Consider the following 14759-nt stretch of genomic DNA (forward strand, 5'->3'; position numbering starts at 1 on the left):
CCGCCGGGAGGCGCGCGGAGAACGGTCACGCTCGTGGCAGGGGTGTGCCGCAGCCCGCACCCCAGGGTGGGACCCGCCTCGACCCCCAGCCGCAGCGTCCCACCAGGGACCCCCGCTTTCGGGGTCCGGTACCCCCCCTTCTCCTTCGCGTTGTGGCCGCCTGGTGAACAAAGCACCAAGCTGGTGCGCGAGCAGCGTGCGCCCCGCGGAAGGCCGGGCGGCGTCCCGGCGAGGAAGGACGAGGCGGGGAGGCCGTGCTATGAGTTTACTCGGCAGCGCACGGACCGCGAGGCCGCGGGGCAGAGCAGCTCTTTGCCGACCTGCAGCACCCGCAGCAGGGGGGCTGGGGCAGGGCGGGAGAGATGTGGTGGGTCCTGTAGGACCGCTGGGTGAAGGCAGTCCCGAAATCCTGGCGGCACAGGAGTCTCCACACCTCGGCGCTGCAGGGAGACAAGCGGAGGCATCAAGCAGGGTCCCCACAGCTCTGCTGGCCCCCTCCCCGGGCTGACCACCCCTAAGGGACCAAACCCCCCAGAAACCATCCCGTTCTCCTTCCCACAATACACTTAAAACCCCAAATTTAATTAAAAAAGAAAAAAAAAGGTCTTTAAATCTTAAAAATCCTCTCTGCTCCCTCTCTTTGCCTTTGGGGCCGAGGAGGGGATGCTCTCCCAGGACCCCACAGACACATCCCCCCCGAGCACGGCCCCGCTCAGCCCTCGTACCCCATGGCACCGAGCGCTGCCACGGCCAGCCCGGCGCCGAGGCTGGCCAGGATGGAGGCGATGACGACCACGTCGCTGCTGCGGCGCACAGGCGTGGGGTCAACAGTGCTCGGGCTGCGGGCTGGATGGGCACAGGGTGAGGGACACAAGGGGAGGATGGGGGGCACCCAGGAATAGGGTGAGCAGGAGAGCTTGGGAACCTCTTCTCCCCTCTGGGGTTTGGGGTGGTGGCACAGAAGCAATGCCGCACCCCAGGGGATGCAGGGGGAAGGCGACGCTGCGCCAGCCCCGCTCCCACCGGTACCTCTCCGCAGGAGGATGGGGTCGGACCACCTTGTCTCCGCTTTGGGGCCGTGGCAGTCCATCACCAGGAACTTCACCCTGTAGGACGGGCACCACCAGCACCGGGACAACACAAGCCCTGGGATACCTGCCAGTCCTTGGGGATGGGGAATTCCCTGGGGGTCCCAACCCACCAGCCTCACCTGTACGGCCCCGGGGAGGGCAGGGGCCCGTTGCAGGCTGCCTGGCCGTGCTGGCCCCCGCACGCCGTGTCCCCACCGACCCGCAGGACGGTCGGGCCGGGTGCCGAGCAGGCGTAGGCGGCTGCCGCTGTCTCCAGCGTCATGTAGGCGTGGGCGGTGGGCAGCCCCTCGTAGAGGGGCACGTCGGCGCGGGACGGGGGGTTTCTGAAGGTGGCCGAGGCTGCGTGACACAGACGGAGGGGTGAGCGGCCACAGCAAGGGTCCCCGACGTCCCCCGCTGCATTGAGTGCTCACCGTTGGCAAAAGCCACCACCAGCCAGACGGCGTCAGAGGTGTTGGCGAGCCGGTCGAAGACGCAGCAGGGTCTCTCCAGGGCGAAGGTGGTGGCCGTCACCTTCCCCAACAGGGCCCCGGGGGGCACGCGGGGCACGTAGGGCAGCAGGGCTGGGGGCACAGCCATGAGCAGCTGCCGGTGGCACGGGGACCCCAGCTCGTGGCTGCACTGGGGTCACTGAGTGCTGGTGCCAGCACAGCAGGGCCCACGGGGGTCACCCCAGTGGGATGACAGCAACATAGAGCCCCCCCCAAAACCACAAACAGCCCCATAACCCCCTCCCCAGCACAAAAACCCATGGGGAAACCAGCCCGCGGCCCCCGTGTCCCCCCCGAGGATTCACCCAGGCCAGTGGCTGCGCCCATCCCAGCCAGCGCCAGCAGCACCCACGGCAGCTCCATGGCGGTGTCTGTGCTGTGCCGGCCGCGCTGCCTCGCTCCGTCCCACTGCCGAGGGGCCGAGCAGCCCCAGGTGCCCCCCCCCAAGCCCGGCCCTCCCAGCCCCGCATTCCTGCGATGGCTCCACCAGCACGGCCAGACCCCGGGGGGCAAGAGATGGACAGGGCCCCTCCCAGGTCACCACGGGTCCAAAAAACACCCAGGAGCCATCAAACCCCAGAAACGAGGTGCTAAGGATGCGGGCGCCAGCCTGAGCTGTGAAAGGGGAAACTGAGGCACAGAGGCAGCACTGGAGGAGTGGTTGAAGGGCAAGCCAAGGGGACTGGGAGGCTTTGGTGGGGCTGCTGGGGAACAAGGGTGAGCGGTCCTGCTCCCCCGCTCACCCCAGCAGTGCCTGGACCCCACTGGTGCCCTGTGCCCACCTTGGCACCCAGAGCCACGCTGGTTTGGCGCACAGCTGGCCTTGCCCCACAGCTACGGAAGCACCTGGAGCCATCACACCCAAAACTTACCCAAAACCCAAAGCATTCCAGTCCCACCCAGCACGGAGGGCGGGGAGGCAGCTGAGCTGCCATGTCCCCATCCTCACCCTTCACTCGTGTCAGGGCCGGGCCATCAGCCCCCTTCTCCCCTGGGAACGGGCCCCCCCAGGCTCCCCAGCCCTTGGGATGGGGCCAAGGAGCTGTGCCAAGGCTTCGGGCCCCCACGGGCTGCTCTCCAGGCAGCGGGGCTGAGTGCGCTTTGTGCGCTGTTTGCCAAGGGCTGTGGCTGCCGTTCCTGCGTGGGAAAGGATTTCCCCCTCCCTCCCGAAGGGGCTGTGGCTTCTCCTTCAGATTAAGTGGAAATGGGGCATCCGGAGATTACAGGGGCGGGCTGGGGAGGGGGGAACCTGGCACAGCTGCGGGCACCCTCCCGGCTCCGCAGCCCCCAACACGTTCCCCGTGCCAGAGCTGGGGAAACTGAGGCACGGCAAAGGCAAGAACCCCCTCCCCAGGGTGAAACCCCAACCCCGGGGGGGGAGGCCAAGCTCGCACCCTCAGCACGCATCTGGGTGACGCGGCACGGGGACACTGAGTCACAGTTTCAGCTGCCCGTCCCTGCCCCACGGCCATGGGGTCAGCATAGTTGTGGGGTCAAGGCTGAGCTAAGAATAACCAGCGTGGCGCAAAGGAGCCAGGGGCATGGGTAGGGGAGGAACCCACACCACGGGGCTCCAGGGGCCCCTCATCCACCCGGACCCCAGCCCTGGAGCAGCCCAGGGGCAGGGAGGCTGCAGCTGATTCAGGCACAGGAGCATCTGCTGCAGGGAGGGCTCTAGTGTGCCTCCAGCCACACTCAGCAGGAAATTCTCGCTTTGCACAGGGCCAGAGCAATTTTCATTTCAATTCTGTTTTGTTTGCTGGGACAACATGATCCGGGGATAGAAAGCTGAGGTCTGAGCTAGGAACCTCTTGTTTCACAAGCAGGGCTGGAGAAGAACAAACACAACCCATTTCTGTGCAGCTCAGAACAGACACCTACCTGCTGCTTCCGAGGAGCTCCTGTTTTCACAGCATCCCCAACGTGGCTGCATTTGAGAGCTTTCTCCCCGAAGCCTTTAGCAGATGGTGGTGGCTGGTGAGGAGAGGGTTAACCAAGAGGATACATCCACCACCAGACAGCAGGGAGAGCTCTCCACAGCTCCAAGAGCCCTTTCATTTTTATATTGATGTGATGGAAAGAGGCCCCAGCAGGAGGAACATCCCTGCTTGCAGCAGCCAAAGGGCCACGGTGCTCACAGCCCCGCACGCTGGGGAGCAGGGTGGCACAGGGACCTGTCACCACCCCATGGCACCAGCACCCCCTGCAGCAGCCACCTCCCACAGGGGCTCCCCTGGGCACAAAAACCCCAGCAGGGGGCTGCAGAGCCAAGGAGCAGCCCCCAGACTGCTGCTGCTGCTTCCTCTGGAGGACATGGGGAGCCAGGGGGTGACAAGCTGCAAGCCTGGGATCGGCACCTAGTGTCCTGCCCCTGCAGAGAGCCGCGTTCCTCCAGCAGGGCTGAGCTTTCCCTCCTTTCTCCCGGCTGGACTGAGCATCCCCAGCTGCAGGGAGCAGGCTGGTCCCTCGGGGAGGGATGCAGATGGGAGGCAGCCCAAGCCGTGAGGCAGGGTGAAGGCAAAGCAGCGACTCTCCCTGGAAGTGAGGCATTTATTACAACCAAGCAGAGATACAGGCATCACCTACAGGGGCAGGAGGGAGGGGGCTTCGCTCCAAGAGGTGCAGCGTACAGGAGGCTCTCCTTTCCTTCCCAGGTGGTCTCTTGGAGAGCAAGGTGCTCCCCTGTCCCCCCAGGCATCACCAGGGCTGGGGTCCCTGGGGTCCTACCTTCCCAAGGGGGTCCCCTGTCACCTCACCACCGCTCCTGCAGCCGGTCCTGGCTTCAGCCACCAACCCTACCCGGAGAGGCAATCGCGTTTTCTACAACAATAGCCTTCCCTCCAGAAAAAGGAGACTGTACAGAGCACGCAGGAGTCCTGCGTTACAGTGTTATTGCTTAGTGTGACAGGCAGTCAGACGTAGGAACTTAAGGCAACAGGAATAAGTGCACTGGGTGGGCTCCCAGGCTGGGGGCCCGGAGATGTGCACGGCACAACAGCCCCCCAACCCCAGCTCATTTCCTCAGGCAGTCCTCAGTGACCCCCTGGGCGGCCAGCTCTGCCAGCACATTGTCCAGGTAGTTGGGGTCAGGGTAGCCGTGGCCGCTCAGGTTTGTGTCCATCTCCGTCTTGTGGTGGATCTCATTCCACACCACTGTATTGCTCTCACCGGTGGTGCTGGAGGTGCCCACTGTGAAAATCAGGCGTCGCTTCCAGGCCACCTTCAGGAGCTCCAGGACCTGGATGGGGAAGGAAAAAAAAAAGGAAAAAACAAATCAAGACTGTCCTTCAGCAGCTAAAGCCACAAAAGCTGCTTGCCAGAAGCTTAACAGCCTAAATCCCTGTCCCTGATGGGAAGAACGATTCCCTGTACTTTGAAAAACACTGGCACAAGCTGAGGCGAACAGGTCCACCCACAGGAAGCAGGGATGGGAGGAGCTGGCAGGCAGGCCTTCCACCTTCCCAGCTCAGCAGCTGCAAGTGCAAACCCTTGTAAGAGCAGAGCCCAAGACAGGCCAGGAGGGTTTTCCCAAGTCACAGGGGCTTTTGTTTCATAAAGGGTTGCATTTGGGGAATGTCTTTGCTTCTTCACAACTTTGGCTGCAAAGATCTTTATAGAAAGAGGGGCTACAAACGCACGGGCAGACTCCGAGAACAGGGGGGTTAGCATCACATAAACAGCTCCTAAAGCAAACATCATGCAAATCCACCAACACATGGCCCAAAAGACAACCTGAGAAGAGCCACGTTGTCACGGCACGATACCTTACCTTTCTGCCTTTCTCGTTGTCTGGTAGGTAACAATAGCGAGGAAAGCCTCTTGCTGTGTAAGGCATCCCAGGGTTGGGGTGCTCGGGGCCCTGCAATAGATAAGACATATTTGGCACACTTTCATCTTCGTAAGTGATCCCTCAGCAGCAGGATTTAGGATAAGCAGGAGGATTTGACATAGGCTCATCTCAGTCCAGCTCTTCCATGTAAAAGAAGAAGGTGCTGCTGATTGTAATTGCCTTGTTCCTACGGGATGTGCCAATATCTGGTGGGCACAACCCCAAACCACATGGTATGATGATGCCCTCGGAAGAACACCTGCACCTTCGGCAGGCTGCTCAGTGCTGGGCTGCCCGCAGGTGCTGCAGTGGCAGGAGCCACTCCGACGAGCACGCTGTGCTCACCTGAATGCCTCTGCTGATGTGGTACACGATCTGGATTGTCCCACAGTCCTTGTGGCCAGGGAGGGACTGGGGGAAAGTGGAGACCTCCATCTTCCCTTTGGGCTGAGTACCGGTTTTCTCTCCGTAGATGGTCTTACAGGAGGGGCACTGCAGGCTGCCGTCCTGCAGGGAGAGAAGCAGGCATCAGAGCTCCACAGCTGCATCACCTGGACACGGGGCACACAGACCTGGTGGTGCTGGGCCAGCTCAGTACCTTGTTCCCGTTAGAGTACATGGCCAGCACGCAGAGCATGTGGAAGGAGTGCTGGCAGTTCGTCAGGCGTCCGACCGTCTCCGGCTTGATTGTGCTGCTTTCACACGCGTCGCCGTAGCCTGAGGGGGAGGCCAGCTTCTCCATGCAGATGATGCAGTCCTGGAGCCCAAGACAGCGAGGAGAGAGCCACCGTGTAGTGCGAGCACAGGCCGTCACAGTGACTGACCCACCAAGGAAGCACCCAGGGATGCTTCAGGAAGATGTGCCCTCACCTTCAACCCTTCTCTTTAACATTTAAAGGCACCAACAGGTCTCATCTGGGCAGTACCACCCCACCGCTGCCTCCCAGCCAGCACAGGATGAGAGCCTGCCGGGGGCAAGCAGGAACTGGGTATGGTTTTGTCCTGCTCCTCTACAGAGCAGCTCCAGCACAGGGCTCAGTCTGCAGTTTTGATCTCTAGGAGCACAGAGAGGAGACCGAAGTCCCTGCTCCACCCCACATCCCGCAGCCAGCTCCAAGAGGAGCAGGGAGGCGCTGTCAGGGTTACCTGTTCAACCCACACGGTGCTTCCTTTGTCACAGTCCCCTGATGAGGGCCAGCCACCAGTTACCACGTGTGGGCTTCAGGGAACCCCAAGGCCTCTCCACCGAGTGTCGGTGGCGCCAGTGCAAGCAGCAGCACCCAGCACAGGGGGTGGCCAGGGCGATCCTCAGGCACCACCTTGGTTTTTACAACGCCCCAGGAAAGAGGCCTCTGGGCAAGCCAGACTTTATTTTTTTTATTTTTTTTTTTTTTAACCACCTTCTCTTCTTCCTCCCCTCTCACCTCATCAGCAGGAGTGCCCTTCAGCTCCTCCAGGTACTTCCTCACCACCGCTTCTGGCTCAGTCAGCGTCGCTGCACAGAGGGGGGAGAGAAGACAGCAGAAGTCAGACACCCCACGAGGCACGGGCAGGGTGAGCTAAAAGAAGGGGGAAAAGCAAGTAACTGGCCAGGACGCCAAGGAGAAAGGTACGGGTTAGAGGGGGGAAAAAAGGCTGCTGCAACTGATCCACACGAGCCCCACAAAGGCCTCCTCCCTGCCAGCAGTGCCAGGGCTGCGAGCTGCAGATGGGAGAACCCAGCAGGCTGAGCCCCCGCTCGCTCCCAGGATCCCTGCGGGAGGGCAGGAAACGCCCCGCAGCCGGGGGTGTTTGTGCCCTGAGCTGCACACCGGGGGGGCAGCTGTAGCTGCTGTGCTCTGGGTGTCCCCAGGTACCCCGGTCGATGGCAGCCAGGTCCCAGCAGGGCTTTGTGCAGCTGTGATCAAGCTCAGAGACATTTCTCAGTGGGAAAGAGCACCACGTCGTGTGGTTAGTGGAGAAGAGATTCCCACCTCACCCAGCTGACACGGGACCTTCTTACACCATGGGTGAGACACAGCCAAACCCTGCAGCTGGCACATAAGGAAAATCCCGGCAGATCAGGAAAAACCCGGCCATACTCCAAGCATTGGACCTTATTTTGGGTACAGCAGAATGAGCCTTGCATCCTTCACACAAGACAGGGGCTTTTCTCCTGAGCTTTCACATACTGAAATCCAGCAAGACACAGCACAAGTCACACCACACACATCAGCTTTATAACAGGTGCCCTACTTGCAGTAAAGGACAAGCACATTTTCACGTTTCCCTAAATACAGCCCCGATCCTGCCCACCCGAGCACAGCCCCATCTCCCAGGGCAGCGTTCTGCTTCTCAGAGCAGGCCCGGCAGATGCCCCATCCCCTCGTTACAGGATTAAGCAAACCCCACGAGCTCCTGAGCTGGGTAGGGCCGAGAGCTCGGCCGTCACCTCAGCTCCCCGCCAGGCTTCGCTGCAGCCCGAGCACCTCGCACGCCTGCACAGCGCCCAGCTGCAGCTCCTTACCCGGCCCCGGGCCCATCACGGCAGCAGCCAGGCTCTTCCACCAGCCTGCAAAGGGAAGCATGTGCACGAGCGAGGCCACGGCTCCACCTGGCAGGAGGCAAGAAGACCTGTCACTCGCCATGGGGGCTGCTCACCCTGCCTGCTCCGCTCCGGACCCGCTGCTGGGGGAGAGTGGGGAGAAGCAGCACGGCGGTGGAGGCGTTGGTGAAGGTCATTCTCTGTCCCGGGCAGCTCGGGGAGCAAGGTGGATGCTGACAAAGGCTGGCAAGCCCCAAGCAGCAGTGCCCGGTTCCCTGGGGTCATGAGGGAGCTGTACTCCAGCACTTCCCCAGTGATCTCTGCTCTTGAACGCAGCTCCCACTGCCTGTGCTTCAGCATGGAGACGTACTCCCAGCTGCCACGCTCACAGGCAGGCAGCATCAGTGCATCTGGCACAGTATTCGCCTGGCACAGTATTACCACGTGCAACAGCTGGGCACCAGTCCTGTGCATGTACCTGCACACCCACAGCCCGCCCCATCAGCCTATTTTTCCCCAAAGAAGACAGAGGGATCGCAAACATCGCCTCCGCAGGTGGAAGAGCTGTGCGTGAACAGACAGCCCGACTGGAGCCAGCACCATCTTCCTGAGCTGTTCTGCCACCCCAAAAAATAAAGCAAATCTCCATCACCACCAGGAAAGGGTGGGTGCTATTCTCCACATAACCACTTTTCACAGTGCCAGCGTGGTGAAGGAAAGGACTGCTCACGTGCCACCGCTGCCGTTAAGCGGGCAGAGACCCGGATGGCCCAGACCCTGCATCAGGCAGGAGCCCTGCACTCCCCTGACGGCCAGCTCTGTGCTGCTAGCCGCAGAGATGGGTGAGATGCAAGCAAGGAACACACCTTCTCACTGCAGACCAGCTAGCTGCAGGGCCGCAGAGGAGTGAGGCAGAAAGCTAACGTGGGTGGGAAGTCATTTAGCTAAGGAAGCCTGATAAACAGGGCGCTGGACTCCCTTCAATGAGCACAGTCACTAAGACGTGCTATTTTCAGAAGGGGATTCCTGGCCATCCTGAAACACTCGGTTTCCGGCAGCGCGAGCAGGACATAGGCATGACCAAGCACACAGAACAAGAAAACAAGCCCACGATGTGAAAGGATGCTCCCCGAGAGCTGGCGCCGGGCAGGAGGTGCGTGATGTCTCAGGGGCTGTGAGATCACTGTCCTGGAGACCCTCAGCCAGGAGGGTGGTAACAGGATACGACAGCCATTAAGCCAATCACAGGAACTTGGAAACAAGGGTTTTCCACCTCAGGGACGTGCCAAGATCCCCTAAAAAAGGATTTCCAAGAACTGCCACAAGAAGAGCAGGAGACAAACAGGAGCCTGGGTAAGCCCCTGTTTTCCAGCGCTCGGGCCAGGAGAGCAGCAGCGCCAGGAACTGCTCCAAGGCCTCCTCAGCAGACCTCCTGGAGAACCCCCTTTGCTCGCCTCGCCACTTCTGGAGGTGACAAGTCCCCAAATCCTCTCTGCCAGGACCTTGTTCAGGTGCAGTGGATGAAGAGGTGGCAGCAGGAACAAGCCGCACGGGGATGCCGTGGGTCTGAGCTCAGCTCACTGCCTGCCGTGCCCGCAGCCTCCCAGCCGAGCTCTCTGTGACGTCCCTGCTCCAGGTAACAAACACCCGTGGCACTTGGAGCCAGGCTCTGGTTTCTAAGCGAAAGAAACCTTCACCATCACAGGGCAGACAGAGGCTTCTGCTCTGCTGGGTGTGGAGGAGACCGTGTGAACAGGGCTTGCTGCTACCCGCAACTCCTTCCACTTCCCCAAGCACCGCTCACAGGCACCGTGCCCTCATTCGCAAGGATTTCCTGCTGCCCACCAGACCCTCCTCCAGCCGGCCAGTTCCTCGGGCGGCTCTTTTTGAGGCGACCTCCCTTCTCCTCTCCTCCGGCCGCGGGCTGGAGGGCAATGCCAAGAAGATGCGCAGACGAGGCAGTGAAGACAGCAAGGGCAGCGAGCAGGGGGCGTTAAACCAGCAGCAGTGCCCAGCACCTGGCAGAACGCCCCAGCTCACCTGCACGACAGATTTGATCAGCTTTGGGGCGATTTACCTTGGTCAGGAGGGCAGAGGATGCTCCCTCTCTGCAGCCCCGGCCATGCATTGCTCTCCCTGTTGAGCTCCCTTCCTCCAGAGCAGCTCAGAGAAACAAACAGGCCACGTTCATCCAAAACAAATCAAAAAAAGGTGACAAATCATGGCACAGAGCTGGGCAGAGTTCCTGCAGTTTGCGGGGTGCAGCAGGGGTTTGGGGCAAAGCAAGTGGCATCAACCCCTCACCAACAGGGATGAGCACAGAACTGGGGCAACCCGACAATCCTCATCATCACCAGATCTATGCCTGATGGGTTTGTGGTGTCACATCCCTGACGAGGGCACAGGAAGCACCCCGCTCCCGTCCCTTGGTTGGGATAACGTTCTGGTGCGCTTCGATCCACCGCGCATCTTAGCGAGGCAGACCTGGGGACACCGGGTGCTCCAGAAAAACCCATCCCCAGCTGCGACCACTCGAGTGCCCGGCCCTACAGAAGCAGCTCGATGCTGACAACTGTTTTCATCAGGGGAGCTCAGCCCACACAGCCGTGCCCCGAGGAGCAGCGTGTCCGGCCGGCAGCCGCGGCACAAGCAGCACGTGTCTGCGCCAGCATCGCTTCCGTGCCAGGCCCTTTGTGCTGCAGGAACATCCGCCTCCAGCCCTTTGTTCTCGCCATCCCCTGGGACCAAAGTCCCACAGTTTGCAGGATTCAGTAGGGGATTGAAGAGGCGATGCAGAATTGACCGGCGCTGTTTATGGCCAGCTGGCCTCACGCTGCACCGTGGATCTGTCGGGGATGCGGGGGAATGCCTGCCCTTCCTTCGGTTACAGGGAGAACAACGATTTTCCTTAATGCTTCCCCTTCCTCCCTGTAGATAATAAGCTGCTCGCTGAAGCAAGGGCTTTCCACAGGCAGCATTTAACAGATGTGTTTTGAATCCTTGCTCAGCAACCAAACGCCTGCAGCAGGAACGTCTCCTGCTGTACCCCCAGGAGCCATACGGGAGCAGCACAGGGTTTGATTCCCTCTGCGGGCCAAGCAGGTTGTTCCTAGCTAATGCCAAGGACCAGCACCCAACCCTGAGCACATCTACCCTCTGTCCCCTGGACCGGCAAGGGCTCCACCTACTGGCCTCAACCTCAAAGGCAAGGGGAGATTTGGTGTTAAAACAGAAAGATTTCCCCCCTTTTAGCAGTTCAGGAGAGCCAAACGGCCAGGCCACTCTGGCCGTGACACGGAGCAGCCCCATTATTGCAGCCTGCCTCCCTCCAGGAGGCCCGGCACTGGATGTGCCATCGGTGGCAGCAGGACAAGGACACGTGGGGACCAACGCACCAGCACTGATAGCGTGGGGACAGCGGGTTTCCCACACCCACAGCACACACAGCACCGCGCTCACCCACACCACAGACATCACTGCCAGAGCAGCAACACCGTTATCGAGTCCTGGCTAATTAGCGCCTTTGTTGAGCATAACCCAGGTATTCAGAAAGCTGCCTGCAATTCTATCAACACCGCCTCAGCCCACACGCGGCCAGAGCGGCGTGCAGGCACAGGCTCACTGCGGGGGGTGTTTGGGGTGTTCAGAGCGCCCAGGCCTGCAGGCACCACTGCGGGGCCAAGCCGCAGACCCCCTGCACCAGCCCTGCAGGACTCTGCCACAGCAGGACTGACTTTGAGGTTTGGTATGGTGCCACAGCAAAGGCTGGGCAGGGGGTGTCGGTGGGGTGAAGGCACCCGTGCTCCTGCTACAGCCAAGAGGAAGGGCTGGGGGCAGCCAGAAGGGGCTGGGCAGGGGCACACTGCACCCACTGCCAGGTATTTTGGTGCCAGTCGCTTGTAGTCGGCACATCGACGTGCCTGCACCTGGGTGTGCAGCTCTTGCTTGAGAAGTCTGGAAGTCTGGAAGAGAGGAGATGCAGAAATTCCGGCCACACACTGGGCCCCATCTCTGCCTGTTACAGCTCCAGGGTCTGTAAAGAGACCCAACAGCCTGACCACAAGTCAGGCTCACCACTGGCACTGCGGCACGGCGCTCCTTAGCCAGGAGGGCACAGACAGAGCTCGCTCCCAGGTGGCACCAAGACCCTGCTCACGCAGGCATCTCGCACTCAGCACCCTGCAGGACCACCCTTCCTGCCCCCAAGGGCAGCCCTGCTTTCTAGAAGAAGACCTACAAACTAAAACAGGAAAGCCCCTCTCCTCGGTGCTGGAAGTGGCAGAGCTGGCAACGCACCTCCTCTGCAGCACATCCCGAGCAGGACGGGGGCCAAATCCTGCCGGCTGGAGGGAAGGAGCCACACGGTGCTCCCAGCACCCACACTGCCCCTTCTGCACATGTTCTCCGCTCCCTGGGTTTCTGCTCCTCAGCCCAGAGGTTTCCCAGCCCCAGCAGGTGGCATTGGTGAGCCGCAGCAGGGCGCTGGCACCAGCCCCACGCTGACACAGAGCACAGCTCCTGCTCGGTGAGCCCCATGGCCAAGGCTGGTGCTGGGCTGCATGAACACAGAGCTCAGCAGCCTCTGCCTGAGCCAGTCTGACCTCTGGCCAAGGTGCAGGCACCGTGCAAATGCCCCTGGTGCTGTGCCGAGCACCGAAGAGCCCACATCTCGTGCAGGAAGGTGTGCTGCTGGGCTGGCAGGCCAGCTCCATGACATCCCCTCTGCTGGCAGGGGGCTTCAGGAGACCAGGACCGTGTGTTTGTGGCCTCACCTTGCCATAAAGGCAGCCAGCTTTGTGTCACTGACCTCCAGCAGCTCCCTTCCCGTGCGGCTGTCCCTGCTGCACAGCCCTCACCCTGTCACAACACCACCGAAGGTTTTTTTGGTACCCCAGCAGCCTGCCCCCAAGGCACAGTCCCCATGCAGCCCCTCCGCCACCACCTCCGCTCAGTTCTTCAGCTCCCTTCTCCTCGCTGCTTCTCCCACTGCCCTCTTTCTCCTCCCCCCTCACACATCCTACTCCACACTTGCTCTCCCTCCTTCCTGCCGCTTGCATCTCCTCCCCCCAGCTCTGTCCATGATGAATTTCTATGAGATGCCTCCCTCCACATTTAATTTCTGGTTCTCCTCGCCCCCTTCCTACCTCCTGTGGAGGACTTTGCGCCTTGCGTCAAGCCTCCTCCCTGCACTGACTCCAAGGAACACCAAGGAACCAAGACAGCCAGGTGCCTCCTCTCCACCACAAGGCTCCTCCTGTCCAGCAGCAGGGACAAAGGCCCTGCCCTGCAGGTGGCTGCGCCTGGCAGGGAGCTGGGGTGACCTGGACCCTCCTGCTCCCTTCTGCCCGAGGCAGGCGGGGAAGACAAACCCAGCCCCAAGGCAGCCTCAAGTCCCCTGCGTGACTCAGGGGCTGCTCGCCTGGGAGATCTTCTGCTCACCTCGTGACTCAGCGGTGACGAGCCAGACCTTCTGGCTCACAACAGCCCTTCTCTTGAGACAGCGCATGGATAAATGCTGTCCTCGAGGGTTCCTCGGCTCCCAGACTCATCCCAGCAGTGAGTCAGGGAAAGTCCTGGTACGTGGACAGCCAGGGCTCCCTGGGAGAGCTCAGAGGGACACCAGGGAGATCACAGAGATCTGACATGCACAGAGAACAGCCAGGCAGCTCTAGTGACTGATGGAAACAAGCAGAGCTTCCAGGGTCTACTTCATCTTATTTTACAGCCTGGCAGAGACCAAACCGGCCAGAGAAACACCCTGCTTCTTCCCTCTGTGGGATGAACATCCCCAGTCAGTCGGAAGAGCCGAGAGGGTTGAGGGGAGAGACAAGAGGAAAGGAGGGAGGCAGAACAAGTGCAGAGAGATAAAGAGAAGGAAATGGAAGCAAATATCAGAGTTTGAGCAGGAACTACCTTTCTTGGACACTTTCCTCCCCTCCTTAACTGAGCTGTGTTTTTTAGTGGCTTTATGGGTGCTGGCAGCTTGCGGCACACAGGTGAGGTGCACGGGGAGTCCAGCGGCTGACATCAGAATAGCCGTCATGCCTACAGCGGGTACGAGATCAACATGCAGGAAGGAAACAACGGGGAAACACATTAAAAAAACTTCAATCTTTCAAATTAAAAAGAAAAACAAAACAAAACCCAAGCCCTTGATTCAGAGAACATAAAACACCCAAGAGGCAAGGGGGTTGGAGTCACCGCAAGGACAGGATCCAGAGGACTTCAGCAAGGGGAGCTCGGGCAGCAAATTAAGACAGGGAAATGCAGGCACCCTCTAAGCTGGGGTTTGGACAGGACCTTCCTCTCTGCCTTGGCTTTAGGGCTCCTCGGGCGTTTCATGTCTGTCGTGGTGTAGAGTCCTCCAGCTCACCGAGCCCTGCGGGCAGCACTGCCCCGGGGATCTGCGGTTACCTGTAATCCCTACAGCTCCTGCTCAGCTACTCCCCCGTAAAGCTGAGCGTTTCAAGGGCATCGCACCAAACTAATCCCCAAAGAGCAGCTTGAGGGCCTGCGAAGCCTGCAGCTGTCCTGGGCCGGGCACAGGCTGGAGCTGCCCACCTCGGACCCTGCCGAAGGAGCCCCGTCCAACTGGGCTCCATTTTCTGCTGGACCCCATGCGCAGCTCAAGCCCGAGACTTCTCTCCCTCCCAGCCGGCACCGAGAAGTGCTGCATTCACTGGATGCAGTTGGTTAAAGCTAATGAATCATTAAAAAGGACAGCCGTTCCCTGCAGGTAGAGCTGGCACGCGGAGAGCCACAGGGCTGGTGATGCTGATCTAGCGCGATGTTTGCCCGTGAAATACAGGCCAGTCACAAGGCAT

General features: G+C 60.5%; 2 protein-coding genes across 8 annotated transcripts in view; both read right to left on the minus strand.

The window, feature by feature from the left end:
• Positions 1-124: 124 nt before the first annotated feature.
• LOC125183250 (uroplakin-3b-like) lies at positions 125-4309 on the minus strand. 3 transcript variants are annotated; one of them, XM_048068149.2, is made up of 6 exons: positions 1888-4309; positions 1505-1654; positions 1211-1430; positions 1030-1106; positions 726-846; positions 125-440 (listed from the first exon to the last, which is right to left on the minus strand). In XM_048068149.2, the coding sequence occupies exons 1-6, from the start codon at positions 1943-1945 to the stop codon at positions 266-268; spliced, it is 801 nt and encodes a 266-aa protein (XP_047924106.2). In that variant the 5' UTR covers positions 1946-4309; the 3' UTR covers positions 125-265. The 3 variants fall into 3 exon arrangements, with proteins under 3 accessions (XP_047924106.2, XP_047924105.2, XP_066835559.1); XM_048068148.2 differs by having other exon boundaries at positions 726-1106; XM_066979458.1 differs by lacking the exon at positions 1888-4309 and having other exon boundaries at positions 726-1106; positions 1505-1862.
• A 147-nt stretch (positions 4310-4456) lies between these two features.
• Positions 4457-14759, minus strand: part of DTX2 (deltex E3 ubiquitin ligase 2) — a 33901-nt gene continuing 23598 nt past the window's right edge. For 2 of the 5 annotated variants that reach the window (XM_066979453.1, XM_066979454.1), the window contains exons 5-11: positions 13849-13980; positions 7918-8004; positions 6836-6906; positions 6010-6168; positions 5757-5918; positions 5352-5441; positions 4457-4820 (exon numbers count right to left, since the gene is read on the minus strand). In XM_066979453.1, coding sequence (XP_066835554.1) covers positions 4596-4820; positions 5352-5441; positions 5757-5918; positions 6010-6168; positions 6836-6906; positions 7918-8004; positions 13849-13980 — 926 coding nt within the window. In that variant the 3' untranslated portion in view covers positions 4457-4595. The remainder of the gene's footprint in view (positions 4821-5351; positions 5442-5756; positions 5919-6009; positions 6169-6835; positions 6907-7917; positions 8005-13848; positions 13981-14759) is intronic. The other 3 variants (XM_066979456.1, XM_066979455.1, XM_066979457.1) reach the window with 3 other exon arrangements.

The sequence above is a fragment of the Anser cygnoides genome, chromosome 18, assembly GCF_040182565.1.
Source record: "Anser cygnoides isolate HZ-2024a breed goose chromosome 18, Taihu_goose_T2T_genome, whole genome shotgun sequence".
NCBI lineage: Eukaryota > Metazoa > Chordata > Aves > Anseriformes > Anatidae > Anser > Anser cygnoides.

What these genes read in the sequence shown, in the direction of transcription:
- LOC125183250 (XM_048068148.2), bottom strand. Translation starts at nt 1,945, where the DNA reads ATGGAGCTGCCGTGGGTGCTGCTGGCGCTGGCTGGGATGGGCGCAGCC. An exon ending in GGGCGCAGCCACTGGCCTGG is followed by an intron (nt 1,655 to 1,887) that starts GTGAATCCTCGG and finishes CTGTGCCCCCAG; the next exon opens with CCCTGCTGCCCTACGTGCCC. An exon ending in GGTGGTGGCTTTTGCCAACG is followed by an intron (nt 1,431 to 1,504) that starts GTGAGCACTCAA and finishes TGTGTCACGCAG; the next exon opens with CCTCGGCCACCTTCAGAAAC.